General features: G+C 37.6%; 1 protein-coding gene across 1 annotated transcript in view; it reads right to left on the bottom strand.

Moving 5' to 3' along the window:
* Positions 1-17,991, bottom strand: part of MED13 (mediator complex subunit 13) — a 119,829-nt gene that overhangs the window by 30,309 nt on the left and 71,529 nt on the right. Inside the window, exons 10-16 of the mRNA XM_021718947.1 lie at positions 17,679-17,760; positions 13,559-13,680; positions 11,832-11,922; positions 11,481-11,695; positions 10,731-10,927; positions 9,008-9,924; positions 655-816 (exon numbers count right to left, since the gene is read on the bottom strand). Coding sequence (XP_021574622.1) covers positions 655-816; positions 9,008-9,924; positions 10,731-10,927; positions 11,481-11,695; positions 11,832-11,922; positions 13,559-13,680; positions 17,679-17,760 — 1,786 coding nt within the window. The remainder of the gene's footprint in view (positions 1-654; positions 817-9,007; positions 9,925-10,730; positions 10,928-11,480; positions 11,696-11,831; positions 11,923-13,558; positions 13,681-17,678; positions 17,761-17,991) is intronic.

The following is a 17,991-nucleotide window of genomic DNA, read 5'->3' as shown; positions in this document are numbered from 1 at the left end:
GAGGTCTTGCTGCCCAGGCGGGTCTCGAACCCGCGGGCTCAGGCAATCCACTCACCTCAGCCTCCCAAAGGCGCGGGATTACAGGCTGAGCCACCAAGCCCGGCTCGGGCTAATTTTTTTAAAAAAATTTATTGTAGAGATGAGGTCTCACCAAGTTGCCCAGGCTGGTCTCGAACCCACGGCCTCAGGCAATCCTCTCACCTCAGTTTCCCAAAGTGCTAGGATTATAGGTGTGAGTCACCACACCCAGCCCATAAAACTTTTTTTTTTTTTAAGTTGGAGTCTCACTCTGTCGCCCAGGCTGGAGTACAGTGGCACACTCACAGCCACCCCGGCGTCAATCTGCTGGGCTCTGGCGATCCTTCCACCTCAGTCTTCCAAGTAGCAAGAACTACAAGTGCACACTACCAGACCCGGCAAATTTTTTATTTTTATTGTAAAGACAAGGTCTTGCCAAGTTGCCCGGGCAGGTCTCGAACCCACAGGCTCAAGTAATCCACTCACCTTGGCTTCCCAAAGTGCTGGGATTACAATCTGAGCCACCAAGCCCAGCCGAAAACTATTTTTAAAAGACAAATGTGCTTACTCTAGTCGGGCACAGAAATCTGAGGACTGACTTAAATCAGTCATTACACAACACTATAAATTACTTACCATAAGAGCCTCGGCCAGCCATTTTATGAAATTGTTGCCAAGTGAGAGGACCTTGAACCCCCCAAGGTCTTACTGTTCTTTTTTTTTGAATGGCATCCTGAAGAACTGGCTGAAGAGAGAGGAGCATTCGAAGTATATCCTGTGAGCACTGCATACTCACATCTACAAGCATTTTAAAAAAAAGAGTGAATAAGAATTGCTGTTGTTAACAAAAATAAAATGTTAAGATAATACAGAATACATCTAGGGAAGTTCAGGTTTTCATCTTTCAGATTAAAAACATGCTTATACAAAGAACTGTAGTATGGTCTATATAAAATGATCTGTAGAAATGGCTCTTCTAGACACTTACATAACCAAGAAGATACATAATAAAAAGTCACTGTAACCATCTCTATAAAAGTTATTCATTAGCTGATTAATAAATATATAAATTAATCAAATCTCTTTCTGCATGTATTTTGATTGTTTTTTAGTGTCTTTGGGTACTTTACCACAAAGAAGTCTGTCTCACATTGACAATTATGTCCCTTAATTACCACCACTTTGGTAAAATGAACAGATAGATAAGATTGGTTATAATGATTAAAGTTTAATTTGGGAACAAATAGTAGGCTGTAACAACTCTAGAATACAGTAACAGAAAAACTTACTGTTAAAGTGTTAGTATCCATACATGTTTTGTAAGCTTAGAAATCTTATTAGATTGATAGGTTATCAAATATTATGAGCTTAATTTCTGACCATCAGAATACATATGAAAGGTACTGTTCATCAATGCCAAATAATTAAAAGTAAAAATCATTAAATGATATTGCTATAATAAATCTGGCCCCCACGATGGTCCAGCTGTATCATTAAACCTGTTTGATCACCTACTACATTAAATAATTCAACTTTAATTCATTATTGCTATGTCTGGCTTTAATTTCTTATATCTAAATAGTATACATAGCTAGACATTTAATTCAGTTCCAATGACAATGATTAATAACTAATAAGCTTAAATAAATGTATATATGATAGAATACTAGTCATTAAAAGTATTAACAGGACAGGGATAGTGGCTCACACCTGTAATCCCAGCACTTTGGGAGGCTGAGGCTAGAGGACTGCTGGAGGACAGGAGTTTGAGATCAGTCTGGGCAACACAGTGAGACCTTATCTCTATACAAAATAAGCAGCATAGCTGGGCATGTTGGTGTGTGCCTGTGGAGTCCAGAAAGTGAAGGTTGCAATGAGTCAAGCTCACATCACTGCACTCCAGCCTGAACCAAAGAGTAAAACTCTGTCTCAAAAACAACAAAAGAGATAACAGAGTGCTCTGACATGAACTAATAGCTAATATACTGGTAAATGTAAACAGGTTGTAAAACTATCTGTGGGGCCGGACACAGTGGCCCATGTCTGCAATTCCCAACACTATGGGAGACCAAGGTGGAAGGACTGCTTGAGCCCAGGAGTTCAGAGACCAGCCTAGGCAGCATAGTGAAACCCCATCTATATATATTTTTTAAAAAGTTAGCCAGTCGTGCATGCCTGTAGTTCTAGCTCTTCAAGAGGCTGAGAGAGAAGGACCACCTGAGTCCAGGAGGTTGAGGCTACCGAGAGCTATGATCATGCCACTGCACTCCAGCCTAGATACCAGAGTGAGACCCTGACTTAAAAAAGCAAAACACGGCCGGGCTCGGTGGCTCAGCCTGTAACCCCCGCGCCTTTGGGAGCCCGTGGGTTCGAGACCCGCCTGGACAAGCGAGACCTCATCTCTACAATAAATCAAAAAATGAGCCGGGCGTGGTAGCGCACGCCTGTAGTTACGGCTACTTGGAAGGCTGAGGCGGAAGGATCACCGGAGTCCAGCAGGTCGAGGCTGTGGTGGCCAGGAGCGGCCACTGCACTCTAGTCTGGGCGACAGAGTGAGACTCCAATTCAAAAAAAAAAAAAGAGCAAAACAACAAAGGAAACCCTCTACACTTTATTTTACACAATTAGAAGTAATGCATTCATATGTGAATATTCATACGAAACAAAGTCTAGAAAAAGTTGTCACTGACTAAAGCTGTTTACTATAATTACATGAGAACTTTTTAAAAGTACATATGCAGAGATCAACCCCAAGAAATTCTCATCTGGGTGAGGTTCAGGAACTTGTATTTTGATTTTAATTCACTGAGATTCTCATAGATTATTTTTCATTCTTCATATTTATTGAAGACCTATTACGTGCCAGGAACTATGCTAGCTGCCAAGAATACTATGTAAACCAATTCCTACTTATGTCTTCAGAAACCTTATAATCTTAAAGGGAAAAAAATGACATGAAAAAGAATAAAATAAATTATAAGTGCTAAGGAAGAAAAATATCAACATAAATTGAGGCCTAGATGAAAAGCAATGATTAAAAGGATACATGGGTTTTGTTTTGTTTTTACGATAGGGTCTCACTATGTTGCCCAGATTGGTCTGGAACCCTGAAGCTCAAGTGATTCTCCTACCTCAGTCTCCCATGCAAGTGGGATTACAGGTACATATTACTGCATTTGGCTTGGATATATGATTTTTTTTGTTGTTGTTGTTTTATTTTCGATATATAATTTTTAAGCATGAAGACAGAGGATATAGACAGAAATCAACTGACTATCCAGAAACCAAACCTTGCATTTATGATCAATTGATTTTTGACAAAAGGCACCAAGATAACTTAACGGGGAAAGATAATCTTTTCAGCAGATAATTCTGGGACAACTGAATATCCACATGCAAAAGAAGGAAGATGGAATCCTTACATATACTATATAAAAAACTTAATTCAGACTCTATCATAAATCTACATGTAAGAGCTAAAACTACTTCAAAACTCTTAGAAAAAAAAAAAGCAAATTTTCATGACATTGGGTTAGGCAAGGCTTTTGTAGATGATATCAAAAGCACAAGCATGCTGGCCACCGGTGGCTCACACCTGTTTTCCCAACACTTTGAGAGGCTGACGCAGGAGAACCATGTGAGCTTAGGAGTTCAAGACCAGCCTGGACAAATTAGGAAGACCCTGCTCCTCACAGTAACAACAAAAAAATTAGCCAGGTGCAATGGCACATGTCTATAGTCCTAGCTACTTGGAAGGCTGAGGCTACTAGAGGATTGCTTGAGCCCAGGGATTCGAGGTTGCAGTGAGCTATAATTTGCACCACTGCACTCCTGCCTGGGTATGGTGGCGTATACCTGTAGTCTCAGCTACCTGGGAGGCAGAGGCAGAAGCATTGCTTGAGCTCAAGCATTCAAGACAAGACTAGGCAACATAATAAGATGCTCTTAAAAATAAAAAAGTGGGCTGGGCACGGTGGCTCAGTCTGCAATCCCAGCACTTTGGGAGGCCGAGGCCACGCTGGGGTGGCCATGAGCATGTCACTGCACTCCAAAAAAAAAAAAAAGTAATATGCAAACACTATAGAAAAAAAGCAAAAAGAACAAGACGGAGAGCATGAAGAGGGGTTTGCAATTTTATACTAAAATGGCATCTAACAGATTTTTTGTTTGTTTGTTTTTGGAGTCAGAGTCTCACTCTGTCATCCAGGCTGGAATGCAGTGGAACGCTCATGGCCACCGCAGCCTCTACCTGCTGGACTCAGGCGATCTTTCCACTTCAGCCTTCCAAATAGCTGAAACCACAGGCATGTGCCAATACACCCAGCTCATTTTTTATTTATTGTAGTGATGAGGTCTCGCCATATTGCTCAGGATGATCTTGAACCCCTGAGAGATCAGGCAAGCCTCTCGCCTCTCCCTCCCAAAGTACTGGGATTATAGGCATGAGCCACCGCCCCCAGCGACATCTGACAGATTTAACGGAGGCAAGAGAGTTAAGCACATAAATCAAACCTGGGGAACAGTATCCAAGGCAGAGGAAGCAATTAGGCCAAAGGCTCTAATGCAGAAGTTTGCCACTATTTCATAATACTGCTATAATTTAATGAATATATTCCAATATTGCACATTTATGTTTTCTAGTATTACTTATTTTTATGTTGAAATTTTTAAACTGGAATATATAAGCATTTCTCTCCTGTTTGTTCTACATTATTTTCTTTGGACAAGTCCTTAAGATGAAATTCATTTTTATGCCAGCATAGCTTTCTGTTTACATCAGTGTTTAAAATTACTGTTACACAAAAAATATGCATCAGGTAAAACTTAATATGTTCTGTTATTTGGTAAACAAGTTGGTTCTCAAAAAAACATAATAAAAAATAGAGTGCCACTAATTCTACTGTTACTGTTGTCATTACTACTAACATTTGAGTTCTTACTATATGCCAAACCTGTTCTCTATTTTGTGTGTGAATACATTTGATCCTTTTAATACCCTGTGGAGTAAGTCTATTTATTGACCCTATTTTAAGAAATTGGGCTGGATGCAGTGACTCATGCCTGTAATCCTAATACTTGGGAGGCCAAGGCAAGAGTATTGCCTAAGCCTAGGAGTTTGATACCAGACTGGGCAACATGGTGAGAACTTGTCTCTACAGAAAATAAAAAACTCAGCCAGGCATGGTGGCATGCACCTGTAGTCACAGCTACTCAGGAGGATGAGTTGAAAGGATCCCTGGTGCCCAGAAGGTCAAGGCTGCAGTGAGCCAGAATCATGCCACTGCACTGCAGCCTGGGCGACAGGGTGAGACTCTAACACTAAATAAATACATATAATAAAAAATAAAAATACATTATTTAGAAAGGTGGCTTGGCACAGTGGCTCATGCCTGTAATCCCAGCACTTTGGGAGGGTGAGGCTGGAGAATCACTTGAAGCCAGGAGTTTGAGACCCACCTAGGCAACATAGCGAGACCTCATCTCTACCAAAAACAAAAACAAAAACACACATATGAGCCTGCACAGTGGCGTGTACCTGTAGTCCCAGCTACTTGGGAGGCTGAAGTGGAAGGGTCACCTAAGCCCAGCCTGGGCAACAGTAAGACCCAACTCAAACAAAAAAAAAGAAACTGAGGGCTTCCCCAAAGGTAGTGAGTTATCTTAATTGATTGTTCACTGTCAGTTAAATATTGAACTCCTTGTTCTACTCTTTTCCACCTCCTCACTAATGCGCTTGACTAGTCAAAAAATAAAAAGAAGAAGACATTGAAGCACAGAGAAGTTAAGTAACTTCCTCAAGGCCACAGGAAGTATACAGTGGAAGAGTCATGTCCAAATCCAAGCAGTCAGACACTACAGCTTATGTTCCTAACTCTATATATGGCTTGAGATAATCTTGCCCTCTTCATAAAAACCTGTGATAGTTACTTACATCTTTTCCTTTTGTAATTTGGTATTTGAGAATAATAAATTGGATGAATCATAAGATGAATCATAAGACTATGTCATGTACAAAAAAATTTAATCATTGGTCCATGCACTATCCTATAATTTCACAGATTTACTTTAATAATAATATTGAAATGAGCAATCTCATTGCACAAGAACAAGAACAGTACCAAAAACAAAGTTATTAAATGCTTCTCTCTATTCTATCCCTTGGTCACTTCTGGACATGTGCAAAGTTTCAAGAATTAACCAATATCCTGAATTTTGTGTGCAAAAAAACAATACATTCAGTTTTGCTTGTTTCCAAAGTTAAAGTTAATACTGGCCAGGCACAGTAGCTCAGCCTGTAACCCAGCACTTTGGGGGGCCAAGGGGAGTGGACTGCCTAAGCCCGCGGGTTCAAGACCACCCAGGAACTTGGCGAGACCACATCTCTACAATAAATAAAAAATCAGCCAGGCATGGTAGCATGCGCCTGTAGCTACGGCTACTTGGAAGGCTGAGGTGGAAGGATGCATGAGCCCAGCAGGTCAACAATGAGGTGGCCGTGAGTGTGCGTGCCCCTGCACTCCAGCCTGGGCAACAGAGTGAGACTCCAACTCAAAAAAAAAAGTTAATACTTTAAAAAGTTATATATATATATATATATTTTTTTTTTTTTGAGTCAGAGTCTCTCTCAGTCGCCCAGATATTTTTAAAGGTATCTTAAAATTTGTCACATTCTGGGGTTCCTTCTTCCTCTCAATGATTTATCTATTTGCTACATATAGCTTTCTTCTTTTTCAGAGGTTATATAACATTCCATCTTATACTACTGTAATTACTTATCCTTTCTCCTATTCATGGGTCAATAGTTACTTCTTTCAATCCTGCATTATAGTTTTAGTTCTCCTAACAGTCTGTAAGCAATTTAAAGATAAAATATCTTCAGGGCTCCTAAAATACCAAACACACTGTTTTGTACATGTCTAAAAATGATTAAATTACCAAATGACACATGGGTCAAATAAAAGTTATATGACAAATACCACCTAAGAACACCAATTCTTACCAAAAAACATATTTTGAAAGAAGCTAACTTTCTATGTGTGTTAGTCCACAATCCAAAGTTAGTTAATTAGTGGCATTTTGAGACTTCTTTAAAAAGATGTAGGTTGGCTGTACCTGAAATAAAGTATCTTATTTTTTAATTTTTTTCTGAGTCAGTCTTACTCTATTGCCCAGGCTGGAGTGCAATGTCACAATCATGCCTGCTACAGCCTTGACCTGCTGTGCTCAGGCAATCCTTTCACCTCAGTCTTCCAAGTAACTGGAGCTACAGGCGTGTATCACTATGCCCATCTAATTTTTAAATTTTATTTTAGAGATGAAGTCTCATCATGTTGCCCAGGTTAGTCGCGAACCCCTGGGCTCGGGCAATCCTCTCGCCTCTGTCTCCCAAAATGCTGGGATTACAGGTATGAGCCACTGGGCCCAGTCACCTTTACAATTTTAATAATAATAATAGCAGTTTATTTTAATTCAGTAATATGCTAATATATTATATATGTAGATTAGCTCATTAGATCTTTACAACACTATACGAATCAAGTACTAGTTTACTTCATTATTACAGATGAAGAGAATCAAGATGTTAAACTAACTTGTCCAAGATCATATTGTTAGTGAGTAGCAAAACTGAGTCCCATGTCCAGAGTTTGATTTAGGTTAAGAGTAGGGTGTAAAAACTGGCAATTCCAAAAAGTTTCCAGGTAGATGTTTGAAGCTACTAGCCTGGAAAACTACACTTTGGAAATCACTATCTCATCCCAATAATTACTCTCCTCATTCTTAGCTATAAAAATCACAGGAAACCTTCCCCCCTTCTGTTTGCCAAGAGAATGCATTATGTACTCATAAATTATGCCTTTCCTTCTTGCTACAATGGATTTGCTCCTATATAAGGGTCTACCTATCACTCTACTTGTGTACTGAATGTTATTACTACATTCAATGACTTTATTCCTGCAATTTTCTTTTCTCTCACACATTAATATTTCCTCTCTATGAAGCAGTTTGGGGAGGAGGTCAGGAAATGTTGGTCAGAGGCTAAAAAATTTCAGTTAGAAGAAATAAGTTTTAGAGATCTATTGCACAGCATGGTGACCACAGTTAATATATTCTATATTTCAAAGTTGCTAAAAGAGTAATTTTAAATGTTCTCACCACAAAAAATAAATAAGTGGGTGAGGTGATAGATAAGCTAATTAGCTTGATTTTATCTTTCTACAATGTATACATGTATGACTATATCACTCTGTATACAATAAATATATACAATTATTATTTGTCTATTTTTATTTTTTATTTTTTTGAGATGGAGTCTCACTCCATCGCTCAGACTGGAGTGCAGTCGTCGCTCCAGGCCACCGCAGCCTCTACCTGCTGGGCTCCGGCGATCCTTCTGCCTCAGCCTTCCAAGTAGCCACAACTACAGACACACACTACCACGCCCGGCTGATTTTTTGATTTACTGTAGAGATGAGGTCTCACCAAGTTGCCCAGGCGGGTCTCAAACCCGCCGGCTCAGGCAACCCACTCACCTCAGCCTCCCAAAGCGCTGGGATTACAGGCTGAGCCACCTAGCCCGGATGTCTATTTTTATTTTATTTTTTGAGTCGGGGTCTCACTCTGGTTCCTAGGCTACGGTACAGTGTGGCATGATCACAGTTCATTGCAGCTTCTACCTCCCAGGCTCAGACGATCCTTCTGCCTCAGCCTCCTGTGTAGCTGAACTACAGGTGTACAACATCACATCTGACTAATTTTTTTGATTTTTTTGCAGAGATCTCACTGTGTTGCCCAGGCTTGTCTCAAACAATCCTCTGGCCTCAGTCTCCCAAAGTGCTGGGATTACAGAAGTGAGTCACCATGCCTAACCAAGTGTCTCTTTTCACTACATCAGAAACTGCCTTCAATACTTTCCCCTAAGAAATAAAAGCAAAATTATACAACTAAAGGAAAATAAGCAAACAAAAAATTATTTTATTAGCATACTTACCATTTCTTTTGGACCAAGGGTGTAAGCAGGAACTTTTCACAAGTGCTTCATCAACTTTTCCTCCTGACATATTATCCATGAACTGACGCCCATGTTCTAATGCAAGGTAGCAGTCATTGCAACAGTCCCGCTCTTCAACACGTACCCAGTTGCTAAGTACACCACTTTTGGGAAAAGGATCTTGGTCTGCTGCTCCAAAGGGTGAAAATAAATTAGTGCACTGATCTTGGAGCAATAATATCAAATCATCAGGTAATTTTTCAGATTCCTTTAATCCTCCATTAACATGTTCAGCAGAGGTAGCCCTGAGAGCTTCAAAACGTTTTTCTGCTTCTTTGCCACAGTCTGTATTGCGTCCTATGATATCCAGTTCATCTTCAAGAAATAATCCTGAATTGTTTCCAAATTTTCTGTTCATGACAGCACTGAAGCCACAAGTACACCTATACTGTGCTTCCTGTGTTGGATCTGGAATGTAAACTCCAACATCAGCACCCTTGATATTCATGTTGCAGACACAGATACAGCAACTGTCAAAATTACAGTCTTTAAACAAATTCATTACTGATTCTGAAAGGATGAGGTTTACATAAAGACTGTGTGCTTCAGGAATGGAAGGGACAGTTGCAGGTTCAACAGAATTAAGGGGTCTGCACGTAGATGGGGTGGAAGCTGGTGAATACAAGTCTGAATTTTCATATTTGACTGAACCTTGAGCACTAGCAGGTCCACCAGCTGCACGAGGAGTTCTTGGAGTCCTTGGAGTCCTTGGAGTTGGAAATCTAGGGGTAGATGGAGAAGGAAGAATTCCTGTTCCGCCATTACTAGGAGGTGCGCTGCTAGGAGGCATCCCAAAAGAAGTGTGAGTTTGAGGTGTATAAGCAGGGCCATATTCTTGATCCATATTACTTCCATCACTATTGTCACCAGGATAGAAGAAAATCAAATACATATACAAAGGAATACATTAGTAATGTAATATACAACTAAAAATGTCTCAAATGTTTTTCAGTAACACTAAAATTATAAAAGTACAGTTAGTACAAAAATTACAAGTACAATTCAGTCTTATTTCTTGTTAACATATCTACTCTAAGTGATTGGTGTGGGCTAAGGATCAACCAATGAGTTCCAAAATTATAAACAAAATCTTCATACACTTATCCACACCTAGACATCCACATGCACTATCTGTAAATGTCTTATACTAGAAATATTCCTATTTCCTTGATTCTAAGATGCCACTGACTGTTTTTTAAAAAGTCATTTTAGAGATGTTCATGTGTAAAGAGGAAAAAATGGTCATTTTAAAATGCTACCAATTGTAAGACACTCCAAATTCAGAAATATTAAAATGTGAAAAACATGAGAAACATGGCAAATGTACAAATAGGAGTAACTTTGAATTGAAGACCAAAAGAAAAGGTGTTTCTGAATACAAATGGTCTTAAGTGTTCCAATAGTTTATCCGTACCCAATTATTATAATTGTAACTGATTAACCAGAAAATAATTTTCAGAATTTTCTTTTTCTTTTCTTTTTTTAAGTAAGAAAGCAGGATTTATTGAAAGGACAGAAAAATTCCCACAGTGGGAAGAGATCTGAAGGGGTTGCCCCAGAATTTTCAAAACCAACATTCTTTTTCCAGTATACCAAGTACTTTTATAGAAGAAATTAAAGATACATAAGTATTCATATGCTATAATAATAGCAAAAGTCATACCCCTCTTTGATGAATGGCATTGCAGGCCCTGAAGAAAGCAATTCCAATTTTCCAACAGTCCAACTCTGACGGTAAATACACTCTTCTGGCAATTTGATAGGGGGCAGATACTGGCTTGGTAGAGTTTTAAGAGGTGCAAACATGGAACATCCTACCAGAACTTGACAATTTTCAGGCTTATAGACATAAGAAAAATCCTACAATATAAAGAATGTGGACTTTAAGTATCTAATCTTCCAGGGAAAACAAACAAACAAACAAAAAAGTCCAAACTGATTTTTTCCTTTTCATTAAACAGAATAAAATGTAAGTCTAATTATCTTCTTTTCTTAAATGCATTAAGACTGTCACCAAAATTCAGTCCTCAAAGTAATTAGGTGCAAAACTAAAATAATTATGAAAGGACTTTTGGGACGAGATTGGTGGCTCAGTCTATAATCCCAGCACTTTGAGAGGCCAAGGTGAGTGGATTGCCTGAGCCCATGGATTCGAGACCAGCCCAGATAACTTGGCAAGACCTTATCTCTACAATTAAAAAAAAAAAAAATTAACCGGGCACGATAGCGCATGCCTGTAGTTCCAGCTATTTGATTGCTCTGGCAATCCTTCCGCCTCAGTGGGTCAATGCTGGGGTGGCTATGAGCATGCCACTGCATTCTAGCCTGGGTGAATTTTTGAATAAAGCAACAAACTGAATCTATAAGAAAATATAAAAAGTGAATTATTTTTCTAGAAAAATAGAATACTTACTTTAATTTCAGAAGGTTTTGGACTACAGAATCCCTCATCAACCTCAATTTTGAACTGTGCTCCTATACTAGAACTATTTCCTTCTAGAACAGTTCCTCCAGGTGTTGTATCCATACTACCATATTCTTTATTATTCATATTCATTGGGGAAAATCCCATAATATGTTGTTCCAATGATGGTGGTGTAGGATACATCTTATGAAGATCTGCAGTACCTATATTTAATAGAACACAGGTTTTAACATAAGACTAAAACAAGGTAAAATCTGTGCTTAAAACAAAAGGAGCGGGGAGCTTTGTTGAAATCAAAAGTGTGCAAATTTATCTAGAACACAGATTTGGGAAGCTTACTTATGCAAGATAATGGGTCCAGATTTCCTGTCTTTGATTCTTTGCAGCTGGCTTTATCATCTGATCCATTTGCTGATTTTTTAGATCCAGGCTATTCAAAAAAAAAAGCACAATTATCTGAAATTTTACATCCAAAGTGATCTCAAAATAGTAATCATTCACATATAACTTAAAAGGAAAGCCCATTTGTGAAAAATAATATTCTGAATCTGTGATAGAGCCAAATACATACTAGATCTAGCTTAAATATGTAAAATACATCTTAGACAATCACTGATTCATTTCTCTGAATATTCTTTGATAAGCTTTCAAATCAAGAGGAAAAAGTTCTTCCAAAGAAAATTATCAATACTTTCAAAACACAAAGAAGCAAGATTAACATATAACTTAAAACCTATTAAAATAAAAAATAAGAAAACCTGCAATAAGGATTTGTAATTAACTTCAGAATTGCTTCTTAGTAAAAGAAACTCAAAAAGTATTTGTCCTCTTAATTTGAACACATTAAAGTTTGCCATATCAATCAGTAGATTTTGCTATGGATTGCTGCATCAATCACCCTCTATGTTTTAATAATCTCTTTACCCCTGCAAAAACACCGAAACAGGTAAAACGAAACACAAACTTCAAAAAGATCTCATGAAAAAGCAATAGGGCCCCTAATTAAACCTAAGTTTTAATGCACTGAGCAGAACAAGTCTTACCATTTCCAATCTATCAGCAATGTTTTAGATCTGACATTTATTCCATGTCTTCTGTTAGATGCTTTGTAATAAATATGCAGACTGAGCTCTTACTATAACCTTTTTGTCTCACAGGTACCACAGCTGACACAAGAATGGTAGCAGAGAGAGAGTACAAATGTACCAAAGTATTCAAGGATATATTCATCTAGTGAAGGGTACCCTAAAATAGACTACATTTTGGGTTACGAGTAAAACTTTCTATTTAGCTGTATCTGTTGTGTGTGTGTGTACATATATACAAACATACAAACATAAATATACATATATATAAAAATATATATGCTGAGAGAGGATTAAAAGCATGTATCATATAGGACAAGAAAGATCAAATGTACCACACAAGTTTCCAAGCTACCTTTATGCAGATGAAAAGGAATTCCCTTTTATGATAATGCAGCACCCAATTCATTAATTTGCCAGAGATTTGACATTCTAGGGAATCTCATTTTAAGCTTTATCTTCACCTTTCTCTGCAAATGGGTGTTAAAGATTAAATATTACTTTTTCTTTCTCTTTCATTGTTATAGCATGTATCTGTCTTATTATAATAGTAGCTGTGATCCAAGAAAATTCAAAAGAAGTGGTATTCATTCCTTAATAAATTGACAAAGCATATTATTTTAATGTTAATTAATTATATCTTCTCCAAATGAGTTAATTCCAGGGTCATGTCTCAAACTAGAGAATCAAAGAACAGGAGAATAATTCTGCTTTCTAAAAACTGCAAAAAAGAACATAGTTCAAATTAAGCTTAATAATGTGTCCTTCAAATATACAAACAAAAGGGAAAAAACTCAATGTATAAGTGACACTATAAAACTGCTCAAACATGAAAAAATTTTAAAAACTAGACATTTCATTATAACATATTACATATTACCTAACACAGCATTCAAGTGACAAATAACGTCTAAAAAATAAAGAACTTATATAAAATCAAGGAAAACAAATTCTAATCTTAATTAATAATGAAATACTCACTGTTAGTTCATCTTCATCAGAATTGAAGAGATTATCAAGGTCAGTATAAGAGACTGCCAGGTCTGAGTCATAAATCAAACTTGTTGATGGAGGACGGGCATGACTAGTAGGGCGTGGAGCATCTAAATGTCAATCAGAAAAATAAAATTTAAAAATCGATTACTAGCCGGGTGCAGTGGCCCAAGCCTGTAATCCCAGCACTTTGGGAGGCCGAGGTTAGAGGATTGCCTGAGTCCACAGGTTTGAGACCAGCCTTGGCAACTTGGTGAGAACTCATCTCTACAATAAATCAAAAAATGAGCCGGGTGTGGTAGCTCACACTTGTAGTTCCAGCTACTTGGAAGGCTGAGGTGGAAGGATCACCGGAGCCCAGCAGGTTGACGCTGGGGTGGCTATGAGTGTGCCACTGTACTCCAGCCTGGGCAATGGAGTGAAACTCCAACTTAAAAAAAATAAAAATAAAAATAAAAATCTACTACTGACCAAATAAGTTTTTAAATTACGTACATAAGGTTAAGTTTATGAAAGGAAAATGTAACAAGAAATTTATTTGCAATTTCTTGTTGAAAATTTAGTAATTTTTTTCATAGGTATCTTTCCAAGGAAGCTCAAAGGCCATGTAATCCACAACATAGCTAAACACTCTACATCAATGACTAATGTATCAAGTATAAATATAAACATTATTAGGACAATAAAATTAAGTACACACATTTTTATTTTTCTGTCTTTCTAAAATTCAAAGAAAAAATAATACCGTGATTAAGAGCTCTGGCTCTTAGGTTAGACAGACTATTAATTTGAATCCCAGCTCCACCACTAACAATATGACCTATGGCAAATTCCTTAATCACTCTGTGCCTCACTAATGGCAGGTACCAAGAATTAAATGTGAGAGTATAAGTAAAGCACTTTGTCTAGTGCCAGGCACTTAAGTATTCAATAAATGTTACCTCTTAGTTAGTTAAGCTTTGTTTAGAATTTTTATTTTCTCCCCCCACCTCCTGTTTTTTGGGAAAAAAAAATACATGATACAAATGCTAATGAAAATTAAACTCCCCATATATTCACACACAAGAAAACAAAATAATTTTATTCACAACCTTCCAAATCATTCTTCTCTCTGTATGCCAACAGACTTGAGATAGTCCGCACTTTCAGAAAAATAAGTCACTTTACTAGTGTCTCTGTGTGTCAATTCTAAAGATTCACTAGATGTGTAGTTTTAAAATTTCAGAGTATGTAAAAATTACCTAGCATACTTAGCGTTAAAAACCAAGATTCTAAAGCCCCACCTCAGAGATACTCACACGTGGAGAAACTTGGACCACATGCACAATAAGGAGATTACATACTTCCTACATATACCCTGGGAATAGCCTAGGATAGGTAAATAGACCAAAGAACCCAAACTGTTTTTTTTGTTTTGTCTTGATATATGTGTATATTATGAAATGGCTAAATCAAGCTTTTTAATATATGCATTACCTCACATACAGGTACTTACATTGTTAGGTTAAAACACTTAAAAATCTACTTTCCGAGCAATTTTCAAATATACAATATATTATTAATTGTGGTAACCAGACCAGGTACTATGGCTCACAACTGCAATCCCAGCACTTTGGGAGGCCAAGGTGGGAGGACTGCCTGAGCTCAGAAGTTTGAGACCAACCTAGGCAACATAGTGAAACCTCATTTCAACAACAAAAAATAAAAAAATGTGTCCGGCATGGTAGCATGCACTTTAGTCCCAGCTACACAGGAGGTTGAGGCAGAAGGATCTCTTGAGCTCAGGAGGTCAAGGCGGTGGTGATTATCATGCCACTGTATCCTGGACAAGATTGACACCCCAACCCAAAAAAAAGAAAATAATTGTGGTAAACATGATGTACAATAGATCTCTTTAACTTACTCCTTCTGATAGTTTGTGTCCTCCCCAATCTCTCTATCTCCCAGCCTCTAGTAATTACCATTTTACTCTCCACTTCTATGAGTTCAACTTTTTTAGATCACCATAAGTGAGAACACACAGTATTTATCTTTCTGTGCCTGGCTTGTTTCACTTTACTTGTCCTCCAGGTTTGTCCATATTGTCAAAAATGATAAGAATTTCCTTTTTAAGGTCAAATAGTATACCATTATTGTATATAGACCACATCTATATTATTGTATATAGACCACATCTTCTTTAATCCTTTTATCCATGGATGGAATGGACACTTAGGCTGATTCCATATCTTGGCAACTGTGAATAATATTGCAATAAATACGTGTGTGCAGATATCAGTACTGACATACTGATTTCGTATTTTTTCACATATGCTCAGTAGGGATTGTTAGATCATCTGGTATTCTACTTCTATTTTTTTTTTTTAAGTGAGGGTCTTACTCTGTTTCCTAGGCTGGAATGCAGTGGCATGATCACAGCTCACTGTAGCCTCAAACTCCTGGGCTCAGGCAATGCTTCTGCTTTAGCTTCCTGTGTAGCTAGGACTACAGGTGCAAGCATATGAACATTCAATTTTCCCAGTATCACTTACTGAAAAGACTGCCCTTTTCAGATTGTGTGCTCTAGGCATCCTTGTTGAAAATCAGTAGACGGTAAGTGTGTGGATTTATTTCTGAGCTCTCTATTCTGTTCCATTGGTTTACATGTCTTTTCTTATGCCAGTACCATGCAGCTTTAATTATTATAACTTTGTAGATTTCCAAATCAGGTAGTGCAATGCCACCAGCTTTGTTCCTTTTGCTCAAGATCGCTTTGCCTATTCAGGGTCTCTTGTGGTTCCATATAAATTTTAGGATTGTTTTTTTCTACTACTGTGAAAAATGTCATTGGAATTTTGACAGGGATTGTACTGAATCTGTAGATCACTTTTCCGAATAACCCAAATTGTTAACTTGCTAAGCTACTTTGACAATGTGTTCCTTCTTCAGACAGACTTTTTCTTGCTTTAATTTGGGTTATCCAGTGGCTGACCCTCTATTTACTCCAAATATTAAAACAAAACTTTGTCCTCAAAAAACACACACTGAAAGACAACTTACTTTGCTCCCATCAAAACTTAAATGGATTTTGCTGTACATCATGGTGACTACAGTTATAACAATATATTGCATACTTGAAAATTGCTGAGAGTAGATTTTAAGTGTTCTCATTAAAAAAGAAAACGTTAAGTATGTGAGGTAATGCATATGTTAAATAGCTTGATTTAGCTATTCCACAATGTAGAATATATGAAAACATCATACACAATTTGTATTTGTCAATTAAAAAAAAAAACTGGCCAGGTTCAGTGGCTCAACCTGTATCCCAAGCACTCTGGGAGGTCGATATGAGTGAATTGCCTGAGCCCATGGGTTTCAGAACAGCCCGGGTAACTTGATGAGATCTCTTCTCTCGAATAAATTAAAAAATCAGCTGGGAGTGGTAGCGCATGCCTGTAGTTCTGGCTGCTTGAAAGGCTGAGGCAGAAGGATTGTCTGAGCCCAGCAAGGTCACCACTGGGTTGGCTGTGAGTGTGCCACTGCACTTCAGCCTGGGCAACAGAGTGAGACTCCAACTCAAAATAAAAATAAAAATTATTTTTAAAGTTTAATGGATTTTGTAAATTAACTATTATACTGTGTCTCTCTTTTCCGCTCACAAAGAGCACAAGTCAGAAACTTTCAAGGTGGAGTCTTGACCACTGTATCCCCAATGCCTAAACAGTGCCTACACATAAGAGGTGTTTAAGAAATATTTGTTGAATTAATGGCCTCAGAAACAACTCTCGTGTGTGTGTGGGAAGAAAAAAGACAACAAACTTCCTGTAAAGTTTAATTTTAAAATTGTGTTTTTTGAACAGAGACCTTAGACAATGATCTTATCCAAACTCATCATCTTACAGGTGAAGACTATATATTTATAAAAAAGGAATTTCAACAATTCAAAACAGAAATCCTATCAACCTCAACTTGCTTCTCACAATAAAAGATAACCAATAAATCCATCATTTTAAGATTCCTTTCTATGAAACATACAGATTATGCTAAAAGATTTCAACAGTATCAGATCAGTTTGTAGTAAGTAACAATTCTGGAATACAATATTTTGATTAGGAAATAAAAGTCTTACCTTGCTTGACAGAGGGGCTAAATAATGACATAGCATCTTCTTCATGTGATAACACTGCTACACTAGATGTCCCATCTTCTACCTGCAAACAAATATTATATGTGAGGATAGAATATAGAATTTGCCAACAACAAAATCTACCAATTATTGAGCAGTTATGGTCAGGCATCCTGCTAAGTATTCTACATATATCATCACTGATTCTTACAGTTAACAACAGGTAGTATGCTGATCTAACAGACAAAAAAAAACCAGAGACTCTAATGACAATCTGCCTCAGGAAATATGACTGATGGGTACGAGAGCTGGAATT

This window comes from Carlito syrichta, unplaced genomic scaffold (genome assembly GCF_000164805.1).
Source record: "Carlito syrichta isolate Samal-C Ts95f unplaced genomic scaffold, Tarsius_syrichta-2.0.1 Scaffold314028, whole genome shotgun sequence".
Lineage (NCBI taxonomy): Eukaryota > Metazoa > Chordata > Mammalia > Primates > Tarsiidae > Carlito > Carlito syrichta.
The sequence above is the reverse complement of the archived record's forward strand: the minus strand, read 5'-3'. Positions and strand labels throughout refer to the sequence as shown.